This window comes from Ornithorhynchus anatinus, chromosome 17, assembly GCF_004115215.2.
Source record: "Ornithorhynchus anatinus isolate Pmale09 chromosome 17, mOrnAna1.pri.v4, whole genome shotgun sequence".
Classification (NCBI taxonomy): domain Eukaryota; kingdom Metazoa; phylum Chordata; class Mammalia; order Monotremata; family Ornithorhynchidae; genus Ornithorhynchus; species Ornithorhynchus anatinus.
This window is the reverse complement of record NC_041744.1, coordinates 14,669,275-14,683,696: the sequence shown is the minus strand read 5'-3', so window position 1 is coordinate 14,683,696 and position 14,422 is coordinate 14,669,275. Positions and strand designations below refer to the sequence as shown.

The 14,422-nt window shown below is 48.6% G+C and overlaps 1 protein-coding gene across 1 annotated transcript in view; it reads right to left on the bottom strand.

Moving 5' to 3' along the window:
• TADA2A (transcriptional adaptor 2A) overlaps positions 1 to 12,702 on the bottom strand; it is a 39,030-nt gene extending 26,328 nt beyond the window's left edge. Inside the window, exons 1-6 of the mRNA XM_029082682.2 lie at positions 12,554 to 12,702; positions 10,649 to 10,755; positions 8,146 to 8,205; positions 6,760 to 6,851; positions 2,317 to 2,474; positions 359 to 447 (exon numbers count right to left, since the gene is read on the bottom strand). Of these exons, the coding sequence (XP_028938515.1) occupies positions 359 to 447; positions 2,317 to 2,474; positions 6,760 to 6,851; positions 8,146 to 8,205; positions 10,649 to 10,755; positions 12,554 to 12,578 (531 nt within the window). The 5' untranslated portion in view covers positions 12,579 to 12,702. The remainder of the gene's footprint in view (positions 1 to 358; positions 448 to 2,316; positions 2,475 to 6,759; positions 6,852 to 8,145; positions 8,206 to 10,648; positions 10,756 to 12,553) is intronic.
• Positions 12,703 to 14,422: the final 1,720 nt, after the last annotated feature.

Sequence of the window (14,422 nt, the reverse complement as noted above, 5' to 3'; positions counted from 1 at the left end):
ACACAGTTACGGTCCTTCATGTGACAGATTCTTCTTGAACGTTCTCTGGATGTTCGGGAAGATGAAGACAAAGTAGGAAGGTTTACATTTGTGAGTGGGACGAGTGTGGAGCCCAACTTCCGATATTCAGCTCTCTGAAGTGGATTTTTGGTCCAGTTCACGATCCGAGTTTTGGAGTTGGAGATCTCGCTGTGGACGGGGAATGGGTCTACTAACTCTGTTATAATTGTACTCTCCCCGACGATGGTGCTCTGACCTCAGTAAGTGCTCAATATATACGATTGATGGATGGATTAATCTTACCAGGAGCAAACCAGCTGCTCCCCATTCTTGTGAAAAGAGCGAGTGGATCCCTTACCTCAATGAAGTCTGCTCGGGCTGGCATATATCCCGCCATATCCCGGGAAAGCAGGGAGTCAAAGGTAGGCCGGGGGGGATCATCTGTCGCTGCAAGAGTTGCAGGTTTTATTAATTCACTTCATAAAATGCTGATAGACAAAGGAAATGCTTTACATATTTCAGAGGAGAGTGAACCTGACAGGGTCAATAAAGGGAGAAAGACTGAAAAAAATCAATGGAAAAGTGACCAGAAATATTCAGAGCTCATTCTGATTCCCCTCCCCGCTTCTTAAGGAAAATGTGTTACCTTTAGATCATATTTTAAACAGTAGCAGTGCTGCTAAGGAATCATGGAAAAAGCTCCTCAAAACTGAGCTTTCGAATCTGAAGTCTGGGAAAGAACTCCTTCAGTCACAACTCCAGAATTCTCAAATTTCCATCCCGGCTCCTCCCCTTCATTCCAGAGGAGCAGTTTTCTGTCTTTTGCTCCGGGCCACTTGGATTTCCTTTTCATTTCACACCTTCAAAGCTTTATTAAGGTCACATCTCCTCCAAGAGGCCTTACCCAATTAAGCCCTCTTCCCCCCCCCCCCCCCCCCCGGCCTCCCTTTCCCTTCTGCGTCATCTGTGCATTTGGATCTGTACCCTTTGGGCACCTAACAGTCGCTCCAATCTCAGCCCCACAGCATTTAGGTACATATCGGTCACGGGTCCTAATCCCGGCTCTGCCACGCGTCTGCTGTGTGATCTTGGAAAAATCACTTCCCTTCTCTGTGCCTCAGTTACCTCATCTGCAAAACGGGGATCGAGACTGTGAGGTTCACAGGGGACAGGGACTGTGTCCAGCCTGATTTGCTTGTATCGACCCCAGCGCTTAGTTCAGTGCCTGACAGTAAGTGCTTGTCTTATGCCATCGTGTTCGACCCACAGCGACGCCAGGGACACATCTCTCCCAGAACGCCCCACTTCCATCTGCAATCATTAGTAAGGTGGTGTATCCGTAGAGTTTTCTTAGTGAAATACGGAAGTGGTTTACCATCGCCTCCTTCCACGCAGTAAACTGGAGTCTCCGCCCTCGATTCTCTCCCGTGCCGCTGCTGCCCAGCACGGGTGAGTTTTGACTTGTAGCAGATTGCTTTCCACTCCCTAGCCACGGCCAAGCTAGGAAATGGCGTGGATAGGGCTCTGCTCGACTCTCCCTCCCGTAACCGAGACTGGTAGACTACTGGGAGCTCTCCAGGTGTGACCCTGAGAGGGGAGTAAGTGCTTAACGTATATGCATATTATATCCGTAACTTGTTTATATTAATGGCTGTCTCCCCCTCAAGACTGTAAGCTAGAGCTGGACAGGGAATGTGTCTCGAACTCTGCCGTACTTTACTCTCTCAAGCACTTAAAACAGTACTCCGTTTTAAACGCTCAACAAATAACCCCGATTGATTGATTGAAAGCCTAGTCATACAGTGGTAACGCTACTTGCTAAGGAGCTCGAGGGAAGGAGAAGTGTGCAGGTATCTTATTATTCCTGGTTTCGAAACTTGGGGAGACCATTTATAATTTACAGTTCATCAGGTTTCTAATTTTGTTAAATTGGGAGGGTCCGGGAGTCCCTCAACTCCCGGAGTCTAAAAATAAAAAAAAATTCATGACTGCTGCCAGTAACAGTGGAAGGATAACCACGAACTGTTCCCTGGCCCTGACGTTACCAGAATGGGTGATTATTTACTCAGATATTACAAGAAACCCATCTAGGGTCAGGTTCCAGGTGTTAAATTTCTACCGCTCTTCAATGCGATGCCCTGCAAGATGGGCCGCTGTGCTGAGCCCGACAGACGAGGTTGAGGTTAACGAAAGACCCCTCGCTTTCACTACCTCGTTCAGATACTTCCTAATCTTCCGACGAGGACTCGTCTGGAGACTACCGGACGGAAAGCCCCGAGGACAAGCCCGCGGGTCTTCCCGACGGCGGATACTTACACTGGAACGGGATGGCCGTGTCTGCCGTCCTTGCCTCCTCCGCCTGCTTCAGGTTCAGCAAGGTGGATGCGAAGAGGGGGTTATTGATGAAATGCTTCATGTAGTGTTTCTCGCATTCTTCCTTGCTTTTCGTGCACATCTGATTGGCCACGTCTTGCCTTAAGAAAGGAAGAGGGAACTCTTTCGGTCAGCGGTAAGGGAGAGTATGGTTTGGTTGTTCCCCGTTTAAAGGCGTACTGACACTTAAGAACTGAAAATATCATTATTAGTGATGATGCTCATCGATCCCCATTTTTACAGATGAGGTAACTGTGGCCCAGAGGAAGGGAAATGACTTGCCCAAGGTCACAGGGCAGAGGAGTGGAGGAGCCGGGATTAGAACCCATGACCTTCTGCCTCCCAGGCCCGTGCGCTATCCACTAGGCCAAGTTGCTTCCCTCAGTACCATCAACCGCCCCCCACCCCCACTTTTTTTTTAATGGTATTTGTTAAGCGCTTACTATGTGCTACAAATTGTTCTAAACGCTGGGGTGGAGACAAAGTAATCAGGCTGGACTCAGTCCGTGTCCCACATAGTAATAATAATAATGTTGGTATTTGTTAAGCGCTTACTACTATGTGCCGGGCACTATTCTAAGCGCTGGGGTAGATACAGGGTAATCAGGTTGTCCCACGTGAGACTCACCGTCTTAATCCCCATTTTACAGATGAGGTAACCGAGGCACCGAGAAGTTAAGTGACTTGCCCAAAGTCACACAGCTGACGGGGCGGAGCCGGGATTAGAACCCATGACCTCTGACTCCTAAGCCTGTGCTCTTTCCACTGAGCCACGCTGCTTCTCACATGGAGCTCACACTCTTCATCCCCATTTTACAGATGAGGTAACTGAGGCCCAGAGAAGTGAAGCGACTTGCCCAGCGTCACCCAGCAGACAGGTGGCGGAGCCAGGATTAGAACTCAGATCCTTCTATCTCCCAGGCCCGTACTCTATCCACCAGGCCACGCTGCTTCTCCCTTTGTACCAGAGAAGCTCCGGCAGTAGATGTTAGAACAGTCCTGTGTTGAATCTCATATTCCCAAATGTGCCGCCCCAAGGGATCAGCATGAAATATAAGTAATACAAGCAACGGTTTCATTCGGCGTACGGGGCAAACTGAGGATGGAACTCTGAAGGGAAGGGGCTTGGAGAGAGGGTGGCGTTAGGGGCCTGGCTTCCCGGAGGACGAAGCGCTCCCCTGAACCTCAGTAGGGGCCCCAAAAGCCCACGGCTGGCGCCAGAGCATTGTTAGGGAGAAAAAAATCCTCAACCCGGTCTCGGAGGCTGGTAGGGGTACAGGGAGCGGAAGCAACGTGGCTTAGCGAATAGAGTACAAGCCCGGGAGTCGGAAGGATCTGAGTTCTAATCCCGGCTCTGCCACACGTCTGCTGTGCGACTTTGGGCGAGTCATTGATTTCCCTGGGCCGCGGTTCCCTCATCTGCAAAATGGGGATTAAGAATGTGAGCCTTCTGTGGGACGGGGACTGTGTCCAACCCGATTACCTTGTAACTACCGCAGTGCTACGAACAGTGCTGGGCGGATAATAAGCGCTTAACAAGTACCATCATCAGTATTATTATTATTATTATTATTTAACTTCAGCGCCTGTAAGGGATGAGAGTTGCCCTCTTCCATGCTCCAGGACTACGGTGGGGGTAAGAGGAGCCTCTGGCTTAGCGTCAGATCTTGGCAGAAACAAGAGAAGCCCCTAGATCACCCCCAGGAATGCCGCTGAACTCTGGCCCCGTTGGGCAGAGGCGAGAGGAACCCGGAATGTTCCCTGGCCAGTTCTGGAACCTGCCACGGGTGCAAGAAATTCCAAACTTGCTCCCGAAGCCCCAGTGGGGCCAGGAGGACCCAACCCTACTGTCAGAGGAGGTGGGGGAAGGAGAAATTAAAGAAATGGGAGTGCCCATCTTGCTAGTTACAGTTCTTGTCAACCCCCATCAGGACCCAAGGTGGGGGGGGTGAGATGAGGAGGGCTAGTTTCAGCTGCCCGCCCTACCCTGGGAACTCTGAGGGAGAAGATAATCAGTTCACCTCCTCGTGACTTCACCGACGAGGCGATAACCCCTCTCCTTGGGAGATGCTGTTCCAGCTCTTAGGGAAAGGAATACTGCAATTCTCCCCCGCTTCACAGTCTTAATGAAGGCCCATCTCCTCCAAAAGGCCTTCCCTAAGCCCTCCTTTCCTCTTCTGCCACTCCCTTCTGCGTCGCCCTGACTTGGTCCCTTTATTCATCCCCCCTCCCAGCTTATGTGCGTATCTGTAATTTCCTTATTTATATTAACGTCTGCCTCCCCCCTTGAGTCCAAGTTCACTGTGGGCAGCGAATGTGTCTGTTTACTGTTGTATTGTACTCTCCCAAGCGCTTAGTACAGTGCTCTGCACACAGCAAGCCCTCAATGAATAGGACTGAATTCCAGAACTTTGGACAATAACGTTGGTTTTTCACCTGGGGCTGGACAGAGGGGCGTCTCAGTTTTATTCCCATGGGCTCATTACCTCTCTGGCTACCTCAGAAGACAAGCTGCAGGGAGGATTAGCCCATTCGGCAATGAGACGAGAGGTCAAAGCACTGGGCCGAAGGCAGCTAGCAAGTCGGTGGCGATTCTGGGAACGCAGCCCGTGTCTTTAGCGTCTCGGCTGGTTGTCTTAGACACCGAAACCGTGTTCCTTTTCAGAACAAAGACTCTGAATGCTTGCAAATTCTACCAGGCACAGACCCAGCATCTTGTTCAGAAGACCAAAAAAAAATACAAAGGGGAGCTTAAATCTGCTGCCGTCTCCCCCGATAACATTTCCTGGATCTGCCCCTTCTTCTCTATCCAAACTGTCACCACCCAAGTCTAGACACTAGTCCTATCCCAAGTACATAGGTGAATCAGTTTCCTCGTTTGTCTCCCTAATGAGTGTGTCTCTCTCTCTCTTTCTCCCTTCCCCTCACCCCTCCATCTCTCCAGCACTAATTTCATATTGCCCGAGTCATTTTTCTCAAAATTGTTTTGCATAAGTCTCTCCATTCTTCAGAAACCTCCAATGGCTACCCATTCCTCGCTGCATCGGGCAGATCTATCTGACTACAGGCTTTAAGGCGCTCCCTCAATTCTCTCCCTCTTCTCCGCATTTCTCACACCGCACCCCCAGTTTACCCGCTTCGCTCCCCTCAGGCTATTCACTGGCTTGTTCTCAACTCTCTCACCTCCAGCCGTCTGTTCTTGACCTTTCTCGACGGCCTGGAGCTTCCTCCCTCTTCAGATCTGTCAGACCCCAGCTTTCCCCCCATATTTCTCTTCTCTCCAGGGCACACCCTCCCACTGTGTCCGTCTCCAGTCCTCTCCCCTACCTATTATTGGTATATTGTGAGCTCCTTGGGGGACAACAGGGTTTGAGAGCTTAGGCCAGTGCTCTGCACTCAGTAAGCACTTAATAAATACTATTCCTTCTACAGCTATCACCTCAGTGCTTACACTTCCTCGTCCATATTTCCATTCTCATGTTTCTCCTATCTGTAAATTATTTTATGCGTTTCCCCTCCACCCCGCCTTAGACCGAAAGGGTCTTGAGGACGGAGCTCTGAGCTTCTGGCTCTACTGTACTCTTCCAAGTACTCTGTACAGCATCCTGCATAAAGTCGGTGCTCAATAAGTATTACTGATTGAATCGTAGGACGGCTAAGAGATTTCTTTCTGGCTCTGGCACCGAACTCTATCCAGGAAAAGTTCATAAAAGCATGGAGGAGATCAAATTTTGGTTGAAAAAATGAAACAATTCTGATTTTTGGAAAGGGGCTGCATGGCTCGCTGCCGTCAGCAATTCAGCAACGGTCTAACCTTGGGCCCCTTTGAGACACATGCATTGTGAACCAGGGATCTGGGAGAGGGAGATAGAGAGAGGGAAGAATAATAATAAAAATGATAATTGTGACATTTCTTAGGCACTTGCTACGTGTCAGGCACTGTACTAAGCACTGGGGTAGATACTAGTTCATCGGGTGGAACGCAGTCCCTGCCCCACGTAGGGCTCGAGTCTTAATCCCCGTTTTCCAGGTGAGGTAACTGAGGTATAGAGAAGGTAAGTAACCTGCCCAAATGTCACACAGCAAACAAGTGGCAGAGCTGGGATTAGAACCCAGGTCCTTCTGACTCCCGGGCCCGGGCTCTGGCCACTAGACCATGCTGTTTCTCATAAGGGAGGAAGGGGGAGAGAGAGAGAAGAAAAGCAAGAGAGGGAGAAAGAGAAAAAAGAGAGAGGCAGGAAGAGAGAGCATGGCTCATTACAGGACAAAAAAAAGCATCACTCGTCGGCTCCCAGGAGTCATCCCTTTGAAGTCCCCGTGTCCATTCCCGTTCCCGGAAAGGTGACCAGAAGACATTACTCCAGACGCTGAGTGGGAAGCTCTCACCAGTTTCCAAAACCACAGTCCATCACGGCCTCCAGAAGTGCCATTTCCTCCTGAGCTGTCCAGGTGGGATCGAGGACGGGAAAGTCTGATGTCTGCCCAGAAAGAATTGGACAAGAATTTATGATTAGGGATGGAAAGAGAATCTGGAAACCCCCCCAGGGTAAGAGCATAGGTCTGCTGTTAAACGACTTGTGGATGGAATTCACAATTTGTGGTAATTTACTTTGTTTCTACGACCATCCTTTCTGATAAACGTCATTAAGCAGTAGTGAGAAACTCGAAACAACACACCCTTGGTATACTACAAATACTCTGAATGATAACGACTGTGGTATTTGGTAAGCGTTTACTTTGCGCCAAGCACGGCACTAAGCTTTAGCGTAGAGAGAAGCTTAATCAGGTCAGAGACAGAGCCCAAAGGGGGCTCACAGTCTAAGGGGGCAGGAGAGCAGGTAATCCCCATTTTACAGATGAGAACGCTGAGGCAGAGAAGTTGAGTGACCTGCGCGGAGTCACGTGACCGGCAAATGGCAGAGCAGGGGTTAGAACCCAGAAGTCCTGACTTCTTTCCACCGGCCACGTTGCTTATTAACAAGCCCTCGGCACGCTTAGGGACGTGGTGACTTTTATCCACTTTTCAAGATGAGGACGCTCAGGGGAATGTGGCGCAGTTACCCAGAGTAATAAAAATCCAATACCCAAGAATGATCACCACCAACTTTGGGGAAGTTTCATTCAGACCTTTTATAGCTCCTGGTCACCTCTTCCTTCCTAGGAGGTCCCTTCCATTTAAAGAGAGCAAAACGATTCTCGAATTTCACCAAGTTCGTCGTGAGGCAGTGAGAAACAATTCGTCTGTTTTCTTTTGAGACACAACCTGTCTCAGGCAAGCAGGTTCTAGTTCGTGTCGGTCAAGCGTATTTATTGAGCGCTTACTGTGCGCAGAGCACTGTACCGTACTACGTGGTCGGGACGGTACAATAGAACAGTATGACAGACGCATTCCCTGCTCACAGTGAGTTTACAGTCGAGATGGGGAAACGTTCTAATAGATAAATGTGTCTCCCCCCTTCTAGACTGGAAGCCCGGTGTGGGCAGGGATTGTATCTCTTTATTGCTGAATTGTACTTTCCAAGCGCTTAGGACAGTGCTCTGCACACAGAAAGCGCTCAATAAATAAGATTGTATGAAAGAATGAATACCAACTCCTCTGTACTTTCCCAAGAGCTTACTACAGTGCTCTGCACAGAGTAAGCGCTCGACAAATACCACTGACATTGTTTGGACTCAGGAAGGAAAGATAGGCATTTACGGAACGAGGTGAGATGGAATGGCAAGATTTACGTGGCCTTTCATAAGGAGAGGAAACTCCCCAAATCCAGTTACCATAATTTCATATGTGTGATCACTCTGATGCTTCTTGTATTCAAATCCTCGGGTGAAGCACTGCCAAAGAGAGAGGAACAAGAGGTCAGTGACATGTCATTTTTCAAACAACTTCTCTGTGGATGACTTTGATGATGATGATGATGGTATTTGTTAAGCGCTTACTACGTGCAGAGCACTGTTCTAAATGCTGGGGGGGAAAAAGGTAATCAGGTTGTCCCCCGTAGGGCTCACAGTTTTAATCCCCAGATAAGGTAACTGAGGCCCAGAGAAGTTAAGTGACTTTTGCCCCAAGTCACACAGCTGACAAGCGGCGGAGCAGGGATTCGAACCCATGACCTCTGACTCCCAAGCCCGGGCTCTTTCCACTGAGCCGCGCTGCTTCTCTACCCCGCCTTAATCGTTGTGACCTTGTAACAGGAAAGAGGACACATTTGGCTGCTGCTAGCTAACCGGTAACTGCTGCTCACCAGAGAAGCAGCGTGGCTTAGTGGAAAGAGCCAGGGCTTTGGAGTCAGAGGACATGGGTTCGAATCCTGCCTCTGCCACTCATCTGCCGTGTGCAAGCCACTTTAACCTCGCTGGGCCTCAGTTACCTCCTCCGTAAAATGGGGATGAAGACTGTGAGCCCCACATGGGACAACCTGATTACCTCGTGTCTACCCCGGTGCTTTAGAACAAGTGCTTGGCACATAGTAAGCGCTTAACAAATACCATTTTTATTATTGTTGTTAATGTTATTATTATTAACTAATAGTACTGCGCTGAGCTGCAAAAGAAAAGAGGAAGAGTAACAGCTGCACAAATAACTACTCCCCACCCCCAATTAAAAAACCCCAACCATTGCAAAATCCCTTTGGCAGGAAATTTATCCACTGACGGGGGGCCAACAGTTCGAGTTTGGGGTCCAACTGGGGGGCCGGGATTGAGCTCCTACTATGGTCCAGCCACTATACTAAGTGCTGGGATAGACAGTGAGCCTATTGTTAGGTAGGGATTGTCTCTATCTGTTGCCGAACTGTACTTTCCAAGCGCTTAGTACAGTGCTCTGCACACAGTAAGTGCTCAATAAATACCAATGAATGAATGAATGAATAAAGGAAATCAGGTTGGACACCAGTCCCTGTTCATAGTCTTAATCCCCATTTTACATATGAGGGAACTAAGGCACAGAGAAGCTAAGTGACTTGTCCAAGGCCCCCCAACAGAGCAGTGGTGGAGCCAGGATTAGAACTCAGGTCTGTTTCCGATTCCCAGGCCCGTGCCCTATCCACTAGGCCAGGCTGCCTCTCAGGTTTTAGAGTTAATCCAAATGATCAGATTGGACCTAGTTCCTGTCCCACACCAGGCTTATAGTTTAGGAGGGAGAGAGACAGATACTTAATCCCCATTTTACCGATGAGGAAACCGAGGCCCAAAAAAGTTAAGTAGCTAACCCAAGTCATACAGCAACTGTGTGGAACTGGGAATAGAACCCAGCAGATCTGTGCTCTTTCCACTTGGCCCCTCAGCTTCCCTAAAACACTTACTTGGTAATTCAGAGCTAAGAGCAGTGGCAGAATTCTGCTGCCTAGGCGACCCAGTGACCAATGATGCAATGATGGATAAGGAAATATACCAAAAAAAAAAAAAGAATGAAGAAGGCCAGCACATCCTTTGGAAGACCGTCAAACAGAGGGGTGGAATCAAGGTTTCAAGCTCCAGACCAAACTAGAGGGCTTCCGAGCTGTAGCGTGGTCAGACCTCCTCCTCGAGCAGATCCCACCGGTGTCACTTAAGGGCGATTCTCAAAATCAAACGGCAAGATCAGATCACAAAGAATGAAGTGCTGGGGTGTAGTCTAAATCCCAGCATCGCACCTTAACACGGGATGGGACACGTGTGGAGAATGAGCGACAGCAGGATACCCAGAGAGCTGTTGAATGGAAAGCTGAAATGGGGGAAACCCCGAGGAGGAGGGAGAGCAGACTGGAGTTGTGCTCTGCCAAAGAGAAATCAGTGCCAGGTGCTAAGCACAACAACAGAACAACGAACAGCTTTTTGTTTAATAATAATAATAATAAGTACTGCCTTTGTTAGGTGCTTACTATGCACCAGGCTCTTCATTAAGCTCCGGGGTGGATACAAGCAAATTGGGTTCCTCACGGGGCTCACGGTCTCTATTCTCATTTTCCAGATGAGGTAACTGAGGCCCAGAGAAGTGAAGCAACTTGCCCGCGGTCACACAGCAGACAAGTGGGGGAGTCGGGATTAGAACCTATGACCTTCGGACTCCTAGGCCCGTGCGCTACCCACTACGCCGTGCCCAGTGTGGCTGGGACTGGGGATCCGTCATTGACTTTTTGAGTGACAGATCCATCAGGGCGTCCTTTTTTGACCACGAAAGACAACTCTATATAATACTAGTTTGTCAAGAATATAACCAGCACGTCATAGGGAAACCGAGTGCAATCCTTTAGCGTCCTGGGTCAAGAAATCCCATGGGATGGAGGGTTAGGGTTACCTGCAAGCAGAGGAGAAAAGGAGGTGGCCCGCACTCGGCACATTTGATGTAAGGCTCCATGAGATAAGAAGAACATCCCCGACAAGGTGGCTTGTCAAAGGGATCATCTACAAAAGAAAAACACAAAATATTGACTTTTTGAAAAACTGGGGTGCTGGGGAGGAGGTGGGGGGAGGGTCACCTGATGTTGAGGGAAAACCTGAATATCCCAGCACGTGGGACTTGGACTAGTCATTCTGCTTGCAGGGCTTTAGGGTGCTAACAATAAATGTGCGTTCTCCAGAAATTATATTACTTTGGGTTTTGTATAGCGCTTTTATTCCCAAAGGGCTCTCACATTACTTACCACATTTTTGCCCTCACAGCAGCGCCTTGAAGTAAGGAGAAAGGCAACTATTACTGTCTCCATTTTGCAGATGAGGAAACTGAGGCTGAGAGAGATTAGGCGACTTGCCCAAGGTCACCCAGCAGCCTGGTTGCAGAGCTTGGACTAGAATCTGGATCTTCCGGCTTCCAGCCAGGTATGTTTCATTCAATCGTATTTATTGAGCACTTACTGTGTGCAAAGCACTGTACTAGGCAATTGGGAGAGTACAATATAACAGTAAACAGACATATTCCCAGCCCACGATGAGTTTACCCCATCATAGTGCCTCTCCTGAATGCACTATCAATATTAATACAGTTTTTATGGTATTTGTTAAGCACTTACTAGGTATCAAGCACCGTTTTAAGTGCTGGGGCAGATACCAGTTAACTAAGCTGGATACAGTCCCTTTCCCCCATGAGACGCACAGTCTGAGCAGAAGACAGAACAGGTATTGAATCCCCATTCTGCAATGGAGGGAACTGAGACTCGGAGAACTGAAATGACTTGCCCAAGGTCACACAGCAGACAAGCGGCGGGGTCGGAATTAGAACCCGGGTTCTTCTGACCCCCAGGCCCGTGCTCTACCCACTTCGCCATGCTGTGACTTCAGAGGGGCTTTGAAGATGGGACAAGCCGTGGTCTGTCAGATGTGAAGCGGGAAGGAGTCAAATGTAGGTGCTTAATTGGGAATTAAAACCAATATTACTACTAATCTATTTGGGCCAATTCTGTGGATTATATTACTCCACAACAGACTTGTGTTGTGGGAAGAACAGCTTCCTTTTCTTTCATTATATTATATCCAAATTGTTTAGAGAAAACACGTTATAGCAGGACTTTATCAAGACATTTGATAGGCATTTCTGCCCAATTGCAAAAGCTTAAAAAATATACTCTGCCATGATTTTGAGGATGAATAAAGTTAGTTTTTCAGTTGGAAAAGTCTCCTTGAACTAGTTTCAGAAAAATAATTCAGTGTGGATTCCCTTCTCAGGCTTAATTTTTGAGTCAGAAAATCTACCTGAAAAAAAGTATTTCCTTTTCCTCACTCTTGGCAAGCTCCAGCCCACCCTGGGGGCAACCAGCAAATTTGGATTCTTTTCCCCAAATGACTGTGAAATAACCGTGCATTAGCACCCCCCCGTAGACTAAAAAGACAGAGAAATTCGTTTTCCATCGAGTATGAGCTACGATAACACGTTCGTCTAACGGTTACAGAATCAAAGCACCTACTTTTTCAAAGACAGACTCCATTCACATTCCCCCTTGCCCTTTCTCCTTATGAGCTGTTAAACGAAGACTCTTATAACTGCCAGCTGCTTGGGCAAGTCACTTACCTGAGCCTCAGTTTCCTCATCTGTAAAGTGCGGATTAAGAGAGCGAGCCCCATGTGGGACACGGACCGGGTCCAACCCGATTAGCTTGGATCTACCCGCCCCTCCGCGTTTAGTAAAGGGCCTGGTGCCTAGTAAGTGCTTAACAAACACCATTAAAAAACAAGAATCATTTGAGGGGTCTACTTTTTTTGTACTTACTGCTGAAAGAACCCAAGCGATCCATTCCCCAAACCGCCAGCGGCCACTGATGTGATCTCTCTTGAGGCAGGGACGCTTAGCCCCAGAGCTCGGTCCGATCCCAGCACCGGCCCACTGGTTCCCCGGGACCCTCTTGACGCAGTCCCACCTCCACTGGGAAAAAAAAAAAGACAGTAAGGAGGAGCGATACAAAGAAACAGGGGGAAAAATGGGCCCGAAAGATGACGGTTCAATAGCCTACAGAAGCCGCGTGGCTTAGCGGAAAGAGCCGGACTTGGGAGTCAGAGGTCGTGGCTTCTAATCCCGGCTCCGCCGCTTATCTGCTGTGTGACCTTGGTCAAGTCACTTAACCTCTGGGCCTCTGTTCCCTCATCTGTAAAATGGGGATTAAGACTGTGAGCCCCATGTGGGACAACCTGATCTACCCCAGTGCTTAGAACAGCATTTGGCTTAACAAGTAAGTAAGCGCTTAACAAGAACCATCACTGTTATTATTGTTGTTATCAGTTGTCTGCTGGTGAAAGGGGAAACAATGTAGCAAAAATGCTAGAGCTATAACTGGCCCCAAACTCACTTCTAGATCCTTGGGAGCTCCCTTTCTGGTCCTGATGGACACAGAAACAGACATTTTTATATTTGGCTGTAGAAATATCAAGGAATACGGTTTGGTTCAATTTGGACAGTTGGGGGTGGAAGTTCTCATTTACTTTCAAGACCAAATGACACTGAAAGTTTTTCCCGGTGTCACCTCAAGAAGGTCTAATGTACAGGAGAAATTCATAACCTCTTGATTCTATTCATTGCTATTGTTTTTGTCTGTCTCCCCCGATTAGACTGTAAGCCCGTCAAACAGCAGGGACTGTCTCTATCTGTTGCCGATTTGTCCATTCCAAGCGCTTAGTACAGTGCTCTGCACATAGTAAGCGCTCCATAAATACTATTGAATGAGTGAATGAATAAGGACGGAAATAGTCAAGGCTCTATCTTCCTGAAGATTTCCAAAATAGGAGTTGTCGGTTGACTGAGAGCTCCTTGTGGGCAGGGAACACGTCGATCCACAGGAGAAGTTCAAGTTCATAAAAGCTCATAACCTTTTCATCCAAGTGTGGAACTAGCCAAGGCACCATCTTCCCGAAGACTCCCAGAATACGAGTCGCTGGTTCTGACCGAGAGCTCTTAGTAGAAAGGGAACACGTCTACCAACTCTTTTGCACCGAACTCTCCCAAGCGCTTAGTGCCGGGCTTTGCTCCCAGTAAGCGCTCAGGAATTACCGCCGGTCGATGGGTCCAGGTCCGTGCCCGGCGACGCCTGTCGCTTCTGCCTTCCATTCATTCATTCGTGTTTATTGAGGCCTTACTGTGTGCAGAGCACTGTACTAAGCGCTTGGGAGAGTACAGTGAAGAATAAACAGATTCAAGTCCTGCCCACAGTGAGTTTACAGTCTAGGACTGCCTCTCCTTTAGCCTTCTCAGGAGTTACCGGGCACTGGCGTGGACAGGGACTGCGTCCTTCCTAGTTAGCTAGTATCTCCCCCTTTGCTTAGTTCGTATACCACAATGAATATACCGTTTTTAACCCATAGAAGCAGCTTGGTTTAGTAGACAGAGCATGGCCCCGGGAGTTAGGAGGGCCTGAATTCTAATTCCAACTGCTGCGTGACCTTGGGCAAGTCACCTCACTTCACAGCCTCCCCAAAGAAACCTCTTCCAGAAACAGGATTTACCAAAGGCAACCGTGTCATCAGGACCGGCCAGGGGAAGAAGGCCCTTCTTACTGTTGCCACTGTCCTTCTGGAGAGACGAGGGAAAGCTGAGACGTCCGTATATCTGAGAGGGAAGCCTCACCCCAAGCCAGGATCCCCCTCGATG